The following is a 21,905-nucleotide window of genomic DNA, read 5'->3' on the forward strand; positions in this document are numbered from 1 at the left end:
AGGAAGACAGACTCATTACAACAAAAAAGACTTTCGGCGACGCTTAAAAAGACTTCTCTCAACCCTTAAAAGCGTCAAAGATATTACCGACACCAATTCTTGCGTCGCCAGAAGCAGGGTGGGCGCAAGTTATAACGACGTTTAATTAAGCGTCGGAAACATTAATTTAAGCATTGCTAAAAGTATATTTATTTTTTTAAGATTTCTTAATATTATAATATTGATTTTTTTTTACAAATTTATTTGAATATTTTTTTTTATTAAATTAAAGAATCATTAAGAAAATTTATTTTATACTAATTATTGACATTTTTAATTATAACAAAATTATGATAAATTCTCTTAACACAATTATCTAATAAAATCACAATTATCTCATAATATCATATCTTAGTCAAAAGATTTCAAACAAACAAAATAATTTTGAACAATAAAGCTGAAATAGAAAACTAAAAATAGATGATTTTCTTCTACTTGATCTTCTTCTTGGGTCTCACTACAGTTATGTAAAAAAATATTATTTTTAAGATACAAAATAAAAATGGTATTTTAATGTGAATTAAATATAGACAAAATTTTAAAAAAAAAACCTGGTTGATATATCCAAATTTCTTCTTCCTGACAACTAATGATGAATATTTCAGTCAGCAATCATTAACATCAAAAGAAAAATCTAATACAAATGATTAATTTTCATTCTATAATATTATAATTCAAACAGAAAGTATAAACTTTCATATAAGCAGATTAACCATATTAGAAGAATAATCACAAGATACACACATCTAATATTATAATTAGAGATCTAACAGTTTATTGCCAATTATGAATATTGTAATAATAATAAAAAAGACATAACAAGATAAAAAAATACCTTACGTAGATTCATTTTTGCATAACCTGAAAGATGACAATTCGAGAATGAATACTTCAGTCAATCAGCCATCAATACCATCAAAAGAGAAAACCAAAACCAAATGATTAATTTTATATTTACAGTACTATAACTCAAACAAAAATATATAAAACAAGCTCGAGACTACTACAAAATATGCAATAATTTTCTCATGCAACAAGCTTTTCGGCCATGTGTAAAACTTAGCCTTCACATTGCATATTCCCTCGTCTAATTGGACCATGAACACATCTTACTATAAGTTTATCAAAAATAATAAATTGATTATCAATACTCAAATTATTTAAGGAAATGAAGAACATACTGTAACCAGTACTACATTATCCATTGCACAAATCTATGTGGAATACACTAGAAATAACATGCTACAAGAAACGCTAGAAACGCTGGAAGTTGGATGACAATGGACACATCATGGGTGGGAAAGGGAGTAACTTTACAGAGACAAAGAATATCATAACAACATAAAAATACTTTCAAGTTTCTTCGACTAAATTGTCAATAAAATAAATATTCTGACTGACAAATAAATAATAAACTCTTAGGCTTTAAACTATAACCGGGCCTTTCATGTTCTTTAATTCAAGAAACGGGTTCATAATGATCGGGCCGATGGTGGAATTCAACACTCAAGCGCAGCGGACATAGAATGAGAAAAGAATTCGAGGTTAAGGAGAGAAGAGCCAAAAGGGAGAAGAGAAATACCATTAGATTACACCTAGTAGTCCAAGAAGGGGGAGGAGGGCATCACCAAAATATTCAATTCATCGCCCCAAAAAGTGGGGTGGGCATCACCATTTAAAGAGGCTGGTTTACCCAAAACTATTCGGTAACAACTACTTCCAAAATAACAGAATTCGGTTTCAAGAGAAATAAGAGAGAAAGGAAACAATACAGAATTATTCAATAAAAACATAAACTGGCCCATATGCACACTTGGGCTAGGAGACGAGTGCATAAAATGTTTTAGTACCGATGTTTTTGATGAGCAGACCGTAACATAATCTCCCCCTTTGAGGTTCGTCGACCTCGACGAAAAGAACATGGACTGGTTAGCCTCTAATACGCATCTTCAACTTCAAAACTATTGCTTCGGTCGGGCTTCAAAATATTCAGCAAGCTTCGCCGCATAGGACCGGACATCTTAAAAATCTTTCGGCAGAATCGTTTCAGTAGTGGAGCTGGTCGAGTCCTCGCCATTCCGCCCATGTCTGGAATTTCTGTGCACCCAAGGTCGAGTTTTTCAGTGTTTAGAGCTGGCCTTGGTTGCTGCAATGTCCCCAGCGCGTGGTTCAAAAATAATTTCTTCTAACTTCGATTAAACTCCATACTTGGTTCAAAAATCCAGGCCAAGTCTTTTTCCCGAACCAGCATAACAGCAGCATCGAAGGAGCCATAACTTCTAATTAGATCGTTAGGAATATCTTCCAAGGTCATTGTCGCGAGTGAAACAATTTGGCCTTCGGGCTTACTCTTTACTTGCATTTTGGAAGCAACAATATATTCATCTAAGGTCTTTTCCAACTGGTTTCCATGCATCAAACTGGCCTGCGACCGAGGAATCTCCTTTAGGACCGTGGTTCTATCTTGCTTCTCATAGGATAGGGTCAGCTTTTTCAAAGTCCCAAGAAGACGGGCCTAGAGTAATCAGCCATTCAATTCCCAACACAATATCATATCCGTCCATGGAAATTACCTTCATTTCTGTTTGGTATTCATTGCCTTCCATCGACCACTTCAAGTCCTTGCAAACACTAGAGCATAACACATTAGACCCATCGACCACTCTAACCGATTGCACCTGGGTTGCTATGCTTTTGTGGTCTATTTTTTCCAAAATCCTGCTATTGATAAAATTGTGGGTGCTGCCTGTATCGATCAAGATCACTACCGGTAGGTTCCCAATTTTGCCAAGAATCTGGAGCGTTTGAAAAGCTTTAGACCCGGTCAAGGCATGTAAAGATATGGTTGATTCATCCCTTGGGCCGAGCAATGAAGGTAGATCATTCAAAACAGGTTCTTGGTCGGGTTCTTGGTCTTCTTGATTTGCCGAAACCATGAATAACTTTGATTTATATCTATGGTTTGGTTGCCATTTTTCATTGCAAGAGTAGCATAGGCCCTTCTTTCGCTTTTCATCCATTGAGGCTGGGTCTAATTGCTTAACATGGCCCTGATTTGCATTTGAAGAGGACCCATATGATGAATTCTTGAAGTCGGTATTGGTGCTTGGCCCGACTGTGTTGATATTGGATGGCGTGGGCAACAACGGTGTTTCAGCGCTGTACAAGTTACCACTGCTCATTAAGGACCGATATGTTGCTTCTTGGACTTTATCCATGGCCATGGCTTCGTTTAAAGAATCTGGGAATAGCAACCTGATGCAGTTCGCAATCTCTTCCCTTAGACCGGACAAGTAGCAATCTATGACGTATTCTCTTGGCATGCTGTAGAGTTTTTGAGAGATCGACATGTATCGCAGATTATATTCTTGAACCGACCCAACCTGTTTTAAATTCATCAGCTGTCTCATTGTTGTGTCATGTATAGAGGGCCCGAATTTAGTCATAAGGTCTCTTTTGAACACGTCCCAAGATAAGGCTTCCATATGATTTCGGTTTTGAAGATATGACTCATACCACATTCTTGCTTCGCCAGAAAAATAAATGGGGGCGATTTCTAATTTACTGGCATCCTTGGTTTTTTCCACCCAGAAAAATTGCTCGGCATTTATTAGTCAGCCCTCGACATCCGACCCATCAAACCGAGGAAAATCGACCTTGGTTAGCCGAGTAGGAGGAGCATAGTGTTGGTCACGGTTCTGGCCAGGGTGCGGGGGCCTAAATGGTGAAGGACCGTGGCAAGAATTATCATCATAGGGTCTGTGGAGGGGTTCTTGCATATTTCCAGATGCCCCGCTCTCAAAGGCTGCCATACGTTCTTCAGCCGCATCAAATCTTCGGTCTATGGCAGCTTGCATTGCAGCTGTTTGTGGGGACATGTTTTCAATAAGGGCCTTGAGCGCATCCATTTCTGATTGCTGGCGAGTTTCTACCATGTTGAGAGTCGGTCAGCTCTGATACCAATATGTTAGGCTTTAAACTATAACCGAGCCTTTCAAGTTCTTTAATTCAAGAAACGGGTTCTTGATGATTGGGCCGATGGTGGAATTCAACACTCAAGCGCAGCGGACATAAAATGAGAAGAGAATTCGAGGTTAAGGAGAGAAGAGCCAAAGGGGAGAAGAGAAATACCACTAGATTACACCTAGTAGTCCAAGAAGGGGGAGGAGGGCCGAGAGATAACTTAGAGCACCAAGTTCCAAAATCTTCAATTCATCGCCCCAAAAAGTGGGGTGGGCATCACCATTTAAAGAGGCTGGTTTACCCAAAAGTATTCGGTTACAACTACTTCCAAAATAATAGAATTCGGTTTCAAGAGAAATAAGAGAGAAAGGAAACAAAACAGAATTATTCAATAAAAACATAAACTGGCCCATATGCACACTTGGGCTGGGAGACATGTGCATAAAATATTTTAGGACCGAGGTTTTTGATGAGCAGACCGTAACATAAACTTAAGTAGAGTAGATAAATTCAATTTTAACCCTAAAAATTTCAATCTTGATAAAACCATCAAACAACAACAGAACAAGAAAGAATAGATCAAATCCAACACATAAAATTTGATCACAATAGAGTCCAAACTTATTATTCAATACAAATAAGATTAAATATTATATTAATTTACTGTACCAAAATATTACTAACAAACTATTTATATTATAACTATGATATAATTTTCTATCCTTCAATCTCAATATTCTTTGATTGTTTAAACATGATTTTAAGGACACGCCACAAACAAAAACCATCTAAATATGAAGAAAACTATATACTTTAATACATATATACATAGAAGATGGATTAAAGGGAAACCAATAAAGTAACAAATAAAAAAGGAAATCAAAATCGTTTTACAGTTTTAACAAAATGACCAATTTCAGGTAGAGAAACTTTCAGGTGCAAATTTATCTGCACCACTTCATACTTAGCCTTCTTAAAAGACAACTTAGCACAACAACATGATCTAAAGTTATAGATGAGAAGTTTGTAGTTTAACAAGAAGGATGCAACTAAAGGTATAATTTACATCTTACTTGGTCCACCTGAACCAAAGACAAAAGAGAAATATGCAAAGATCATACAAAGCAAATGGAGCAAAAAGAGAAGTGAGAAAACCTGGACAGCAAGAGCAAAAAGAGCGCAATACAATGTAGATTCCTAGAGAAGCATTTAACTCTTCTTGGAAGCAATCCAGTCAGTCCCTTCTCTTTGAGTCAACTAAGATTTCTATTATCATCAACAATAGAGGTTTCACATACAATAATAGTAGTAGAAAGCATAGAAAAAACAATTCTCTTAAAATGAACGTGCGTCTATTCACACATTATCTATAAAAATAAGTTGGGTTAGTCATTCAGATTTCAGACACACGCTAATTTCTGATAGTAAGGTTGAAGCTTTATTTGTTAACTTCAAAATGTAGGTTTCAGAGGCTTAAGAACATTAGTATACACATTTCTCTTGATTTGCATAAAGTACCTTCTTGAAATACCAGAACACCATATACATTTTTTTATGGCTAAGTTAAAATATAGGGAAGACTGTAGCCATCGTTTCATGAATATGACTGTTCATCATCTGTTTGCTTTAGGAAAGAGTGAATCAATAAATACGAGTTCATGATTTGCTTAATTTCATTGTGTCCAATTTACTAATTTGAGATATAAAGTAAAAGAATCATATCATATAAATACATCCTTCTTAAAGCGTATAAACAACTTGTTATGTATATATTTAATATTTTTAACAAACGTGAGACAAGATATGAAGAATACTAAGACAGCTAACCGTAATCATTCAATTGTGATGATGATAAGAATTAAGACCTCAAACATGGGCTTGGAATTGCCTGTAAACACCTTATTGGATAGTTAAGAATGTTACAATGTATGAAAGAAAAACCTATATACGTGTGAGTGTGCTTGTAAGTTGTAATTTGTATGGAGAGTACAGCAACTCACTCATAAAGATGGTTCAATCAACTATAAAGAAGTATCTACAATAAAAAACAGTGACCTAAATAAGTCAAATATATACCATAATTCATCCTTAAAACAAAGAAGTATAACCATTCTTCACTCATAAAGATGGTTCAATCATCTAGTGCAGCGATATACAACCTAACATCAAAATCCAACTGAAAATAACTGAGAAATCCAAAACACTACAACAAGGGGCAAATCTATGAGCCCAGCATCTACAATAAAACCAACCTAAATAAGTCGCATATAGGCTTATATCAAAGGTTCTACTAATTGATATGATTCTACAAATAATTGAAATTAAATTTATTGATCTATATCTTCAGTTTTTGGAAACTTTTATTAAAGTACACATCATTATTTTCTAGTAAGTAGCCTCAACAATCATCACCCTACAAGTCTGCAAAATTGCATTCATGTAGATCTGTTAAAAACCATTTAAAGCATTAAGAATTATATTTACTTAGATAATTAAAGATGTCAATAAACAATCAATTCCACAAATAATAGGAGACCAGAATATCATGCACTTAAAAATGACAGAATTCAATAGTTTAAGTCAAAAGAAGAGATGCAAAAGGAAAAGAGGTTCATGCTAATGGTATAGAGCAGTTCCAAATCAATAGATGTTTGACATCAATAACATAATAGTATATCTAAACTTCCATTCTAGGACATGAAAGTTTACCAAAATTAGTAAAAATCTGCATTGTATTTAACCAAAATTTAAACAAGAACATAACTTAACTCATGTTCAATGTCAACAAATACATAGCATTACTTTAGGGTTTGTAAAATAGTGCATGTAGGACTAAAAAATTGCCTCCAAACGATGTACATGAGAAGGCGATAAAGAAAGTGAGGAAGATAATACTATTTATATCGGGTGAAATTAGAATTCAATCAGACTTCTAAGCACCGATTAACTATAATCAAAATACTGGCCAAGTTACATTCCTCTAGGTATAAGGACCAACGAAGCTACGCAATCAATGGTTCAGCAATGTAAAAAAGATAGACATAATCAATGCAATATAAGTATGCATTCAGAGATAGACATGTAAATAAGCCGGAAAGAAGAATCACATACCTTGTGTATTTTTACTAGAACTGTGAAAATGGAGCTGAAGTATACAAATGAGTTGTATTGTTCAACGCATATCTGAGAGATGAAGAAAAAGTAAGCTTGACCTGAAAATTCAAGAGAGATAGAGATAAAGAAGAAAACCTAGAATTTGGGTAGAGAAAGAAACGGTCGTGAGAGTGATATAATTTAGGCAGTTTCACAGAGAAGAAAAAATAATGGGCTGATGTAGGTTAATATTTACTGAGAGAGAAAAATAGAATTGGGCTTAAAGTAGTTTTTATATTGAAGAGAATTGGGCTTGAGAATGGTTTGCAACAGAACCTCGACAACTACTTTGACATTAAAAACGAGGTTTAGCAATTTTTTGCATTAACTACATATTTCGCAACTAAATTTTCAATTACATATAGACATTGTAAATCGCACGGTTGAAACTTGCAATTATTTTATAATAGTTTGTACAACAATACTTGCACTAATTAGCAATTTAATGTAAAATATCTCTTAAGTTTGAAACTAAAACTAACCATGATTAATATAAACATGCATTATGTTTTGCAATATATTTCTTCCTAATAAATAATCTATTTTACAATAGAAACTACAACATGAATCATTTGCAAATAATAAAAATACAGTGCAAAATGAATGGCTTTTTGGTTCCCAAGTTCTTTTCTTTGGTTTTGGCGAAAAATAAATTTCACGCGGGCACATGAAATTTTTACAAGTTAATTAAACTGTAACTATTTATGCAATAAATATTAACTGTGCAATATAATTTTGGACCGAAGGATATACAACTATTTATGCCATTTATTAATTAAAAAAATATTGCAATGAATATTGCAGATCAAATGGCATTTTTAGTAATTAAATTTTTTGCTTTCGGGTAGATTTAAGCAAATTTGCGCTACAACGATTTACGCATTAAACAAGAATGACCGCTATATTGCAATAATCTTCGCAATGTACTAATTGAAAATATATTGCACTGAATATTGCAGATCCAATAATATTCAAATAATCCTGCATACATTCAAATAATCCAGCATATATTCAATATACCATACATATTATGCTAAACAACAACATTAAAATACGCAAGTACATCAACTTTAGTTTTCAAACAACAACATTAAAATATACAAGTACATCAGCATTAGTTTTTAAACAACAACATTAAAATATGTCATCTCCTGATTGTTCTTAGTCTCCTATAGCTTCAACTTCTCCATTTGTACCTATATCCGAATCACTTTCTTGATGTTCACTTCCCTCTACACCACTTCCATGTAATCAAGTTTCCTCTAATCCATCTAACTCACCATTTAAAACATTTGGATCATTCAAATCATTGACATCATACAAGGTAATATTCAGGGAAATATACAATTCTATGTTAGGATACTTATTTTGATACACCACTTCATTTGTCCATATGTCTTCTATCTTTTCTCTTGCCATCCATGATGAATTACGATCATTCATTAGGGTTGGATAGTTTGAATAGTACACTTGTATAACTTGTTGAGCAAGAAAAATGGATCGTATTTTGTATATCTACGATTCATGTTCACCTCAATCAGTCTATATGTGTTATTAACTCTAGTACCTCTAATAGGATCAAACCATAAACATTTGAATAGAACCACACGTAAGCATGGACCAAGATATTCTAATTCAATAATCTCCTCCAAAAGCCCATAATAATCTGAATCATTTGCATGAACGCAAATACTACTATTTATGGTTGATTTATAAGATCCCTAATCATCATCCCTCCACACATAGGCATTAATGAAGTATATTGATTAACTAGTTGTTGGAGTGTTAGGACCAAATGATATGAAATAAGATAGTTCTTTATCAATAACCCCCCTACCTTCCTGAATTTGTTGAGTGAACAAACATTGCTTCAGAAGCAACTTGTTGGTGAGTGACTTCGTCATATAGAGACTCTCCAACTTCAACCATAACCCAGTGGCCTTCTCCTCCTCTAAGACCTCAATGATAACATCGTCTACAAGACACAACATTATTATTTAATGTGTCTTCTCCTCCATAATGGTCATCTCAGTGGTTATATCTTCTCTTGATGACACTTTCAGTACCCCCATAGGCCCTGTTGTTTCAGCAAAGCCCGCATATTGATCTGCCATATGATAAAACTGTTTCTCCCCGTGAACTTGTCGATTTTAATGTTCACTGCTTCCATCTCAGTTGAAGAACAAACAATCGAATAACCTGAAGCTCTGATACCAGTTTGTTATAACGGAACGCATAAAAATGACGTAAATAATAAATAGACAAAGATTTAACGTGGTTCACCAAGATAGAACTTGGCTACGTCCACATAGAAGAGAGAAATTATTATTGAGAATATTGTTTATAGAGATGATATGACAAACTAGGGTTATAACACGAGTTTATATAACACTCGGTCCCCTAAAACCCTAATATAGAAACCCTAACAAATAGAGAATTGGGTCGGCGCATTAAGAAGGCCCAACTATTCAAGTCTATTCAACCGTTACAAATACACTTTCATACATAAATACTTTGGTTCTAGAACAATAAATTTATTTCTTTTAAAACATACTCAACAACACCCATTGGTGTCACCAGTTGGATTAGACTATTTTTTCTAGTACAGAAAATAGATTGATTTGGAACTATGTTTTTTTTGGGGAAAAACGAATTAGCATCATTTCATTAAAAATCCCCAAAAATGGGAAAAAAACCACGAGTTTAAGAGATCATTCTAGACAGGTCTAGAATGATTTTGAAATCGTAACATTCTGAATAAAAGCTAAAAAGCTAAAAACGTAAATGAATTATCTGATTATATTGCTTTCAATTCTAGTGAGTTTAAAAAACAGTAAATTCCAATTTCTACAGATATTCTAGTTCTTCTCCGTGCTTGGAATTCTTGTCCACGTTCTCGCGAGGGCGCTGCAATCCGATACAATATCTTCCCATAACTCTTGAACGCTCTTGCGGGTTCTGCCATATACCCTTGCATTTCGTTCTTGCCAAATGTTATACACCACTGCTCCAAAACCGCACTTGAACACGCTTATTGCAAATCTATTTCCCTTGTCTTTGAGTAGTGCTGCATCTTTGATTTCATTCTATTCGCTCGGGAAACTGATCAGCTCTAGGCTTTTATAGAATCTGTCCCAAAGCACTAAAGCAATACAACAACTCACGAATAGGTGATCTATGGTTTCTTCATTTCCTCTACATAGAAGACAGTGCATATCCAGGATGCTCATATACTTGCTAATACGATCACGAGTGTTGAGTCTTTCTCAGAATGCGAGCCATGGGATGAACTAGTGTCTAAGGATAATCTTCGTTGACCATACAAGAGGAGCCCATTCTACTTTTTGTGTTTTTTCCTAAGTTACCTCCCATATTTTCTTCGATACCAGCTTCCCATTGTCCTCAGCTTTCCATTCATTAATATACGGTCTGTCATGTAGTTGTATGTTACTTATATGATCAAGTATCATATGTCCTTCTGGATTTCTTCTTAGGAGTGAGTCCCAATTCCCGTCTTTAATGTCTCTAATTTTCGCTTTTGTGCAGTCCCTTCTGATGCGGGTATTTTGAAACTCCTCCTTATGGATGATAGGCTGGTTTTTGAACCTGGGGTCGTGCTAGAATATAGTGCCTTTCTCGTCCCCTAGCTGAATATCATAAAAATCTGCAATATCGCTTCTTAGTTTAAGAATCTTTTTTAGAGACCAGCTCATACCTTCATGAGTTTTGCAGGTCCAGATGCTGGTTTCGTATTTCATAAACCTCGTATGCACCCATTTGATCCATAGTGACTCATGATTGCGCTCCAAAACCCACAGATGCTTGAAGGTGAGATCCTTGTTCCACTCGATACAGTTCTTCAAGCTGATGCCTCCCTCGTCCTTCAGTTTACAGAGAGCGGTCCATTTGACTTTTTTCACCTCTTTCGCTACTACCCCTAATAAAGTTCCTCATCAGTGTATCGAGCTCCTTCATTACCTTCTTCGGAATGACCATTTACTGTGCCAAGTAGCTAACTATGCCCATGACCACGGTTTTGATAAGTTCGATCTTCCCTATATAAGAAAGTTTTTTCGCTGCCCAACCAGATATCGTGTTTTTACCCTTTCAATCAGCGACTTGCAGTGTAAGATCTCGATCTTCTTTGCGGTTAACGGAATTCCTAAGTACTTTACGGGAAAACTGCCTTCTTTAATGCCATAATATTGAAGATGTCCTGCTTCGTTTCGTCATTCATGCCTCCATAAAATGCCACACTTTTGCTTTCATTAATAGTTAAACCTGTAACCTTAGAAAAGAACGTTAGTGCATCCCTAATAGTTTTAATGGAATGAATGTTTGCGTGTGCTAGAATGAACAAATTGTCAGCAAAGTATAAATGGGTTACCTCCTCTACCTCACAGAATGGGTGAAATATGTATAGATGATTCTTTCGGAAATCGCGAAGATGCTATCAAAGATCGCCATGATAGCTACGAAAAGGAAAGAAGAGAGGGGGTCCCCTTGCCTTAACCCGTTTTCACCCTTGAAATAGCCTCCGTGGACTCCATTGACGCTAACAACAAAGAAGGTTGATGCAACGCACTACATAATCAATTCGATAAAAATCATAGGAAAAGCAGATACAACTAGAAAGTCTCGAATGGCTTCCCATCTAACAGATTCAAAAGCTTTCTTGTTATCTATTTTGAAAGCCACTCTCGGGGATATTTTCTTATTCCTGCAGCCTTTTAAAAAGCTTTGCATGAGAAAAATATTATAAGAGATTGTCCTACCGGGGATGAATGCAGATTGGTTAAGATTTATAATTTTTCCTATGACATTTTTAAATCGTTTAGAAATGATTTTTGAAATTATTTTATAAATCATTTTGCAGCAGGAAATTGGTCTAAAATCTTGTACTTTCTCGGGTACCGCAGTTTTAGGGATCAAGGTTAGGACCGCTGTATTCCATTGCTTTAACATCTTCATGTTCTTGAAAAAATCCAGAACCCCATCAGTAACGTCTTTACCCACAACCGACTAATTGTCTTTGAAGAACTGTACATTAAACCTATCAGGACCCGGGTTTTATTCCCATCAATACTAAATAAAGCTTCTTTAACCCAACCCTCGTGACCACCCTTATCAACTCGCGACTATCTTCTGAAGAAATTTTCCTATCAATAATCTGATACAAGGTATTTAGGTGACTTTGATGCTGCTTTCTTGTACCCATAAGCAACTTATAGAAATCGATAGACAAATCTTGTACACCCTTTTGACCCTGAACATATTCACCATCATAATTCTTCAGCCTGTATACATTGTTTCTCATGTTTCTAACCTTGCATGTTCTGTAGAAGAAAGTTGTGTTTTTGTCACCTAACGAGAGTCAGCTCTGCCTTGATTTCTGTCTAATAAAATTCTCTTCAAGAAGACTCAGCTTCCTGAATAGGACGGGGAACCATGTTTTATATAAACATATATGTTTAGATATTAGTTTGTGAATATTTTAGTTATTATCAAGAGTGCGGAAATATTATATTGAAAATTGTTAAAATATATAAACTTGAAAAATAAAAGTACATACTTTACTCTTTCAATTTATAGTTTTAAGTGTTCTTTAGGAACGGTTTTTGAAACATTTTTGATTGACATGTTATGCATGTGTAGGAGTGGCATTGGGGCAGATCAAGGTAAAGAATGTGTTTATAATTCCCGCCCTATTCTTCTTCGGGGTTGTTTTTACTACCATTCTCGTCTAATTCAGTTTTAGGGAATTCTCGCGGGGCACCGCTATATCATATTTTAAAAAAAATTATTTTTCAATAAAATTATATAAACAAATTTTTTAATATTATATATATTAAATATTTATATTATTAAAAAAAATTCATTATACTAAATTCTTATATAATATGAAAAATAAATAGTTATATTATTGGAGATGTTATATATTTAATTGTGCTTATAATGTTTGGGCAAAATTGAGGTAAGATCGTGGTGGAATCGGGGCGGGACAACAAATATCATCCCGCACCATCTCGGTCAACTACCGGTCAAACCGGGAAAACCCGCCCCTAACGGGGAAATTTGGGTCGAAAAATATTATTTTGAGTTGGTATGTCTTGTTTGACTATGTTTTGAATTTTTTATTCTTTTGACTTTCACATAAACTTTTAATCAATGAAAATATACTATTTTAGATAATAAAAAAAAAGAAAGAAAAAAATGAAAAGCAAAAGGTAGTCAAATAATTGTTATAGATTAGTGTTTCATTAATATTACAAGAATCCCTTTAGGATTCTAATTGGATTGCCATTAGATTTTAAATGAAATTAATGATGATATGTATATTTAGATATTTGAAATCAACCCACCCATTAAACATCTTAATACTAAATATCATTAATTCACAAAAGATGTAGAGATGGGAATTTTAATAAGTATCAATACACTGAATTATTATTAAGATTTATGGATATTGATGCAAATAAATTTCGTAAATAATATTAAAAGATAGGAACACACAATTGTGCTATAAATGTAATTCATCACATAGCATATTACACACAAACTTCCATTCCATTTTTCTCTCTTTCTCACTCAATGTTTGGATTGCAATCCAAGGGAGAAGGAAACACCTCAACAGTAGAATGTAGGGTTTGTTCTAAGGTTTTCCCAAGTGTTTCAGCCCAAATAATACATTATCAGTCTGCTCACCTAGTTGGAAACAACGCTGTCCTACCTAATGGAACCATGCTGGATCTTAGGCGTTATTGTCACGAGTATGGCTCAAATTCCCAGGTAGAACCAACTCAAAACCTTAGCGTTTCAATGCAAACTCAGGTGCCCATTGATATGAATCGGGCTCCTGTGTCCATGGAAGCTAACCAAACTCATTCTCCAGCTCTTGGAATGGTATCATCAACTCAAGAAATTAACAATGTGGTGAATGAGGATGTAGGTTCTTTTATCAATATCACAAAGCCGTTGATCGATCAGTTGGATATACCGATAAGTCATGTTATTGAGACATCCGACAGTGGTGATGAAAACAATAGGAAGGGAGTGAAGAAACTAGATCTAACATTAAACCTCTAAGATGGGAAATAGTTATTTAATAATAATTGACATGTTTGGTTCTGAATAAATTTATAGGCATGTTTCTTTTCTCATCAATAAAACAAGTATTTCTTTTATTTAGTTTTATTTCTCAAATTGTTTTAATTATTTTTAATAATGGAGTTGAATGATCATTCATAGTTTAAATAAAAAATTATTTCAAAAAAAAATATTTATATATATATTAAGCGGTGCAATGAGAAAGAAATATAAAGTAATAAAGTAAACTTTAAACTCGAAATGTAAACAATAATGTACATAAAGAAGGTTTAGTTTATGTCGATTATATTTCCTAAGTCTTTAGCCTTGATCTTGACACCCCTTTCATCATATAATTCTTTTTTCAAATAATAATGTCATTTCACTATTGTTTTGATTAATTTATAATTTTTTTCATATTACAATGGAATTTCATTCTCAATGTTTTGACTAATGCGTCTGGTAGTATTCTCTTTTACCTATGGCTTTAGGACGAAGTTGGGGACAAAGGCAATTCTAGCTTGGCATTGGGACACTACAACAAAATAGGTTTTGGATGACACATAATCGCCAACGCTTAATAAGCGTGGGCAAAAGTCAGGAAAAACAAATGCTTTTGCCAACCTTTGAAATTTATTTTATCATTCCTTTGAAAATTTGTATAAATCAATAATTAGATAAAATTTTATTTTAATATTTTTTAATTTTATTTTATACATTTTTATTTTTTAATAATATAAACTATTAATTATTTAAATTAAATTGTATATTTAAATTTATCTCAAACCTAAAATTTATTAATATTTTGAATCAATTAAATATAAATTAATTATTAATATTAAATTAATTAAATAGAATTAATATTCTATGAAATAAAATAAATAATAAAATAAATTAATTATTAAATAATTTATTTATATTTTCGAGTTAAATTAAATAGATTTAGAATTTTGTCTGAATCCAAATCATTTATGCTTTCTCTCTTCGATTACATAAAAAAAAATGGGCTAACTCTCTTCGAAAACCCTAACTCAGCCGATCTAGATATCAATAATCGTTCGATTCCCTAAATCACGCCGAATGACCTTAGTCAAATCCACCATCACATGGCTAACAAGGTGAACATTGTCGTTATAGAGCGTCTTGTGCCAAATCAACTCTTCGGGCGAACTCGTCAAGTTGCTAGACCTAATCCGCGTAGGAATAATGTGAAACAGTAGAAGCGTCTGAAGAGACTTCAAATTCTTAGGCTCGAAAAGGAATCGCTTGAACTCAAGATCTAGTTCTCGCTCTAACACCTCATTTCTCAGCGCGAAAATAGTAAGATTATGGTGACTCACGGCGACTTCGAGTGTTTGAAGAAGAAGAAGATCCTTCTCAACCAGTTCGGCGAGCTCGGTTTTATGCGAATCGAGGAGAGCGACGAGAACCGAGTTCAAGTTAATCTGCCCCACCGATAGCGGTTTCGACGATGATAATTGTCACTTTAGGTATCTGCTTCGACTTGATGTCTGTCACTTATGTTTTCTAGAGAATCCATTTTTTTCAATTATTGAAGAACCTCAATGTTATTATGTTTATTGGGTGTGTTAAAGGGATGACTGTGTATTTAGACACCTTATGGAGCTATTTGGCATAGATCCAGCGGAGTACATGCTTGCTATATGTGGGAATGAAGGCGTTTGAGAATTATCTTCCCCGGTAAAAATAGAATTTTTCCTTTATCTAACACAAGACAACCAGTTTATGATCAAAATCATGAAGTAATCGAAAGTCAATTTTAGTTAATGTAGTTGCTCAATGCTCATTGATAAAAACTGATATCTGCTGAAATTTTACACTCAAAATAATCTCTATTTTTTGATTAAATGGTTATTAAGATGCTTCCAAGTTATTACAAGCATGTTTCTCAATAAAAGAGCTCATCGGTGCGTTATTGGGCTTTCATTGGTGAGATACACTTTTGTTTCATTCACATATTAAATCTCCTAATTTGATTTTACACTCTATCTAGACTATAAATATATATCTCTGTCTTGAAGAAATCATCATTGAGTAAAGTAAACAGAAAAAGAACATGTTAATGGGTGTGGTGCAGGTGCTGAATTGAGGTCATGATCGAGATGGATAGTTTATTTTATTCTTGTGATCAGTTTAATGACGACGGTATTGTATGGCGGGTTTACTCTGTTTTGGTAACTTGTTCTTTCCTTATTCTCTGTTTCTCGAGCACTAGAAGTGGAAGATTTTAAGATCAGGAATTGGGATTCACGACCAAAGCGAGTCAGTCATAGTGTAAACAAATATTATTATTCAAATCCACGACTTTCTGGAAAATGAAATTGATATTTGATCTTCACCATTCCCTCAATGACACTTTTCTCGGCCTAGAAGGGGATGAAGAAGAGGAGGACTATCATATAATTTTATATATTAATACATACATACATTTTCTCTTCTTATATTAATTTTTCATTTAATTAATTAGTTGGAAGGGGGGAGTCACAAGAGGATGTCGATCTCAAAGAAGCATTTAAGGTATTTGACAAAAATGGAGATGGATACATATCTGCTAACGAATTGCAACACGTGTTAGTGAAGTTGGGTTTCCCCGAAGGAAGCGAGATCGATCATTGTCGGAAGATGATACTAGTTGATCCCAATCACGAAGGCCGCATTGAGTTCAAGGACATGATGCGAAAGATGGTTCTCGTCCACCTCTTAATATACATACATATATTCTTTTCCACATTTTTTTATACTATGTTTTGTTTTTTTTCATAGTTCATTGGTGACAAAGTTCTTCAACCTACACTTACATTGTGTCTAGACAGCTGGAGGACAAAAAGTAAAATAATGTAGGTTAACCTAACAGTTTATGTGTTTTCAAACTAATTTATGATTTTGTTAATAATGTAAAATTTCTATTATTGCATTCAAAATAATAGGTTGATTGTTCTTTCTTTTCAGTTGGATATCTTATGATAAATTCGTAGGCATAACTAATGAGAAGCATAAAAAGATTGTAAAAGAATTTTATTATTACAGTATTATTGTCAGTAGTTTATGTTAGGTTTGATGCTTTACATGTGTATATTCACTTCCATTGTGTCTCTTTTGCTCAAGTTGCATGAAATTTTTATTTATATTTAATTTCGTCCTCTTCATTTCTATCACACTTTTGTTAGATTATCAACTTTGATGTTTGGATTATTGTTTACTTCACAAATAACTTTTCAATTGTTTACTTGACAAATAACTTTTCAATTGAATAGTTTATTCTATTTATAGTGAAATTCCTGTTGGCAGTTGGGCTTGTGTCAAGAATGGGAAATATAGAGGTGACCTTGCACAGGTAAGGAAAGAAATGATTATTTAATTAGTTTAAGTAAGGAAATAAATGATTCTAATTCTATGTGTAGGTAATGGGAAGTTCGTCTCCCAATGATAAGTTGCTCCTTGTGCGAGCCTTGCGCAAGAGATGACATGTTGTTGGTGTAACAGGAGATGGAATCAATGATGCCTCCCGCACTGAATGAGGTATTTGTGTCAAACCATTATGTTTTCCTTAGACAGTGTGCTCTTTAAATTCTTATCTTCTATTGCTTATTTTTTCTACTGTGAAACCAATGAAAATATGAATTTTCTTTGTATGCAGTTATGTTTCTCTATCTAGCTCACTATACAGAATACATTTCAAATGTGAATCTTTTACATAGTAGACCTTTTTCCTCTATTCAGTTGACCTAGTTGTGAATCTTTAATCAATCTGCTATCCTTATTGTGCATTTTTACAGATGTTGGATTTTTATTTTTCTCTATTCAGTTGAAATTGTTTGCTACCTTTATTTTCACCTTTGGATTTTAAAGGTGATATGTTATCCTTGTTTTAGGCTGATATTGGTCTCTCAATGGGCATCCAAGGAACAGAAGTCGCAAAAGAGAGTTCAGATATAATAATATTGGATGATAACTTCGCTTCTATTGTGAAGGTTAGTCTCTAGTACATGCTGGTTTATTATTAGGTTGAAATATAGACGATCTATGCTTATTAATATGGCTTGATCTCTCAATTGGTTCTTTGTTTTTTGAATTTTCTTGCGCACTCTTGTTGCCTTGTTTAAAAAGCGAGAATTTGTTGCACTGTTTGCTTAAATTGTGAGGAAAGTATTATAATTTGGAATTTGTTCATCGAATGCCATCTCCTTCCTTGCTGTGCAGGTTGTTAGATGGGGGCGTTCTGTTTATGAAAACATTCAGAAATTCATCCAGTTTCAACTCATTGTCAATGCTGCTGCACTTGTTATTAATGTTGTTGCAGCAGTTTCTTTTGGTGATGTCCCTCTGAATGCAGTGCAGGTAAATATAATTAATAATCTATGCACGCACCTGACATGAGAAAAAAGAGAAAGAAACAAATAGTAGGTAATTAATGGGTTCTTTTTATTTTGTTTTGTTTGGGAAAAAATTACGGTTAGCTTCTTTGGGTTAATCTCATAATGGATACACTTGGAGCTTTGGCATTGGCCACTGAACCACCTACTGATCACCTGATGCATCGACCTCCGGTTGGTCGGAGGTAAGTTTGAAAACTTAATTGATTCAACCATTTTGTTCATATTAATAATATTGTTGAATGGTTAGTTGCATGATTATTGTTGTTGTTTTTGTACCTTGATCAGGGAACCGTTGATAACAAATATAATATGGAGGAACTTGTTAATTCAGATATATATTATTATTATTGGGAAGCAAGTGTAAGTTGTTGTTTGATAACTTACAATTTCTAGCTAGCTAGCTAGGACAAGAAATGAATAAAAATATTTTTGTTGGGTAATTTTGTTGGAACACACATACAACTGCAGGCAGCTTATCAAGTGATCGTCCTGTTCGTTCTGAACTTCCAAGGGGAAAATATCCTCAACTTGAGGCGTGATAATCCTGGCCATACCAAAAAAATGAAGAACACGCTCATATTCAATGCTTTTGTTATTTGTCAGGTATGTATGATATTAATATATATATATACCCTAGGTAGAAAGAAAGAAAGAAAATAAAGAGAAAAAGGTTAATTTGTGCAGATATTCAATGAGGTGAATGCAAGGAAGCCAGATGAGATAAACGTGTTTAAGGGAGTAACTAAGAACTGTCTCTTCATGCATGTTGATAGTTGGACTAACTATTGTGCTCCAGGTTTGACTCTGATCGATATGTTGTCTTTTTTATTTTAATTTGCGTGCATGAATGATGATATAATAATAATAATTATAATAATAATAATAATGTGTTGTTTATGTTGATGATAGGTGATCATAATATTCTTCTTGGGAAGTTCTACTCAATTGTTGGGCTTAGCTGGAAACTGTGGCTTGTATCTGTTGCAATTGGATGCAATTGGATTTGTAAGGTGAGTTGTATTAAATTAATTAATTTGTTGTTAGTAGGTGGTGGGTCAATTCATGCAGCACAATAGTTGGGAAAATGATCCCAGTTCCGGAGACACCATTCAGTGATCACTTGTCAATATTATTCAAGAGTAATAGTTGGGAAAATATCCTTCCGGAGACACCATTCAGTGATCACTTGTCAAGATTATTCAAGAGTATGTATATGTCCTAGGAAGAAGAATACAAATGTAGTACCACCACCACCAGGTAAAATTAACTTGAAAGTCTTTTTACTAATAATCATCGTCTACTTAAATATTTTATAATTGTTTTTGCTAATTTCAGAAGATCATTAAGAACATTAAGAAGATATCCAGACAGAAATGGAGGAAACAAATTTGCACCGTAAGAGGATATATATCTAGATTCCAATAATTGAAGATTAATTCATTTCCCTTTTAGCGGTTTAATTGTGAAGAATGAATAATTTAGGTGTTATATGCTCGTCTTCATCCTTGAGTTGTCAATGGCATGGAGAAGCAATCAGGTTTTGTTTTTCAAATTTTGTGTGGATTTAATTCAAATCAATATTCCATTTTTCTTTCTTATCTTAAAAATAATCTCTATCATATATTTTCAGATGTGGTCTAAGAAGAAGGAAATGTGGTCTAAGAAGAAGCTTAGCTGATGTCCAAGAAGAAGATTGAGTGGATAAATACCATATTTTCTATTGAACAAACCTATTTTTTTGTTTGAAATATTTTGATGTGAGAATTTATGTTAATTTTGTTATTTAATTATTTTTTAATGTCCTTTTCAATGAATATTTAATTTCAAAAATAAAAATTTGGATAAAATTGTTAAAATAAATCAAAAATAAAATAAAAATCGTTTCTAAAAATTATGGACTTTTGGCGACGCTTAAAATGATGTTACCGACGCTAAAATAAGCGTCGCTATAACATTCGCCCACCCTGCTTATGGCGACGCTTGAATAAGTGTCGGTGATATTTTTGGCGACGCTTTTATAGGTTGGCAGAAGTCTTTTAAACGTTGCCGTAGGTCTGTTTTGTTGTAGTGGGAGTGGCATTGTTAAGTAGGCAATTATGGGTGAGCAAACTATTTAATTTAGGTGTCTTCATAGGTGTTTTTTGATGTCGAATTCTTTGCTCCCTTTAATACTCATTGAAAGGACCATAATACACACCACCATTATCTGTCTGAACACACCTAAGTTTCGTGAATATCTGTCTTTCCACAAGAGCATCAAACTGTTTGAAAATATTTAACACTTGATGTTTAGACTTTAAAGTATGCACCCCAATTCTTTCTTGAATGATCGTAAATAAAAGTCATAATATACTAAATCAAGTATACATGGTTTACGCGAGTGAGGAACATTCTTGAATGCAACTCTAGTTTGCTTCCCCGCTAAACAATGAGTACACTTATTCAAAGAATCATTCTTCACTCTAGAGAGAAGGCTTTTATTAGCCAATATCATCAATCCTTTTTCACTCATATGACTAAGTTGGTTGTGCCAAAGCTCAACGTTTTATTCATCAACAACTGCATTGACGGAAGAATCTGCAATCGTTACCCGCATCATATATAATGAGGATCACTTTTCTCCATTTGCCAATATCAATGAGCCTTTAGTAAGTTTTCATTCTTGTCACAATAAGTATTGCAAAATCCTTCATCATCGAGCTCCCAATGGAGATCAAATTTATATGGATGTCGTGGATGTGCTTCACATTCTTCAGAACCAACGTGTTGCCATTTTCAAGCTTTAGGCACACATTTCCAAAACCAATAACTTCAGTAGTGTCATGTTTACCCATTCTAACACTTTCACAATCACTAGAAGTGTAGGATGTAACAAAATCCCTTCGCGACGTGGCATGTATTGAAGCATTGTTATTAATAACCCAGCTAGTCTTCTAGCAAGCGAGATTAACATCATTGTCATACAAACTAAAGAAATCATCGGTGGTAACATTGAATTTCGCATGTTTGTCACCGTCATTGAATTTACTTCTTTATCATTTGTATTTTTGTTCTCTCTTAGAAACGTTCGACAAAATTTATTGATGCACCCCTTTTTGTGACAATGATAACACTTAGTATAAGAATTGTTACCAGATCTTCTTTTACTTCTAATCTTCTCATTTTGACCTGTACTCCTAGTCTTCCTTCTTCTTTCAGCAAGTATGACATCAAAATACGAAGAAGAACATTGAGATTTTCTTCTCATATCTTCATTGAGGACACTAC

General features: G+C 33.9%; 1 protein-coding gene and 1 long non-coding RNA gene across 2 annotated transcripts; both read left to right on the top strand.

Moving 5' to 3' along the window:
• The first annotated feature begins 17,668 nt into the window (after positions 1–17,668).
• LOC124943038 (calcium-transporting ATPase 5, plasma membrane-type-like) lies at positions 17,669–18,695 on the top strand. Its single transcript, XM_047483608.1, has 3 exons — positions 17,669–17,781; positions 18,135–18,233; positions 18,463–18,695. The coding sequence occupies exons 1-3, from the start codon at positions 17,749–17,751 to the stop codon at positions 18,637–18,639; spliced, it is 309 nt and encodes a 102-aa protein (XP_047339564.1). The 5' UTR covers positions 17,669–17,748; the 3' UTR covers positions 18,640–18,695.
• Positions 18,696–19,705: 1,010 nt separating this feature from the next.
• LOC124919279 lies at positions 19,706–20,401 on the top strand. The gene is made up of 3 exons (XR_007097564.1): positions 19,706–19,895; positions 19,974–20,175; positions 20,269–20,401. It is a non-coding gene; the product is annotated as an uncharacterized LOC124919279 (long non-coding RNA).
• Positions 20,402–21,905: the final 1,504 nt, after the last annotated feature.

The sequence above is a fragment of the Impatiens glandulifera genome, chromosome 1 (genome assembly GCF_907164915.1).
Source record: "Impatiens glandulifera chromosome 1, dImpGla2.1, whole genome shotgun sequence".
NCBI classification, from domain to species: domain Eukaryota; kingdom Viridiplantae; phylum Streptophyta; class Magnoliopsida; order Ericales; family Balsaminaceae; genus Impatiens; species Impatiens glandulifera.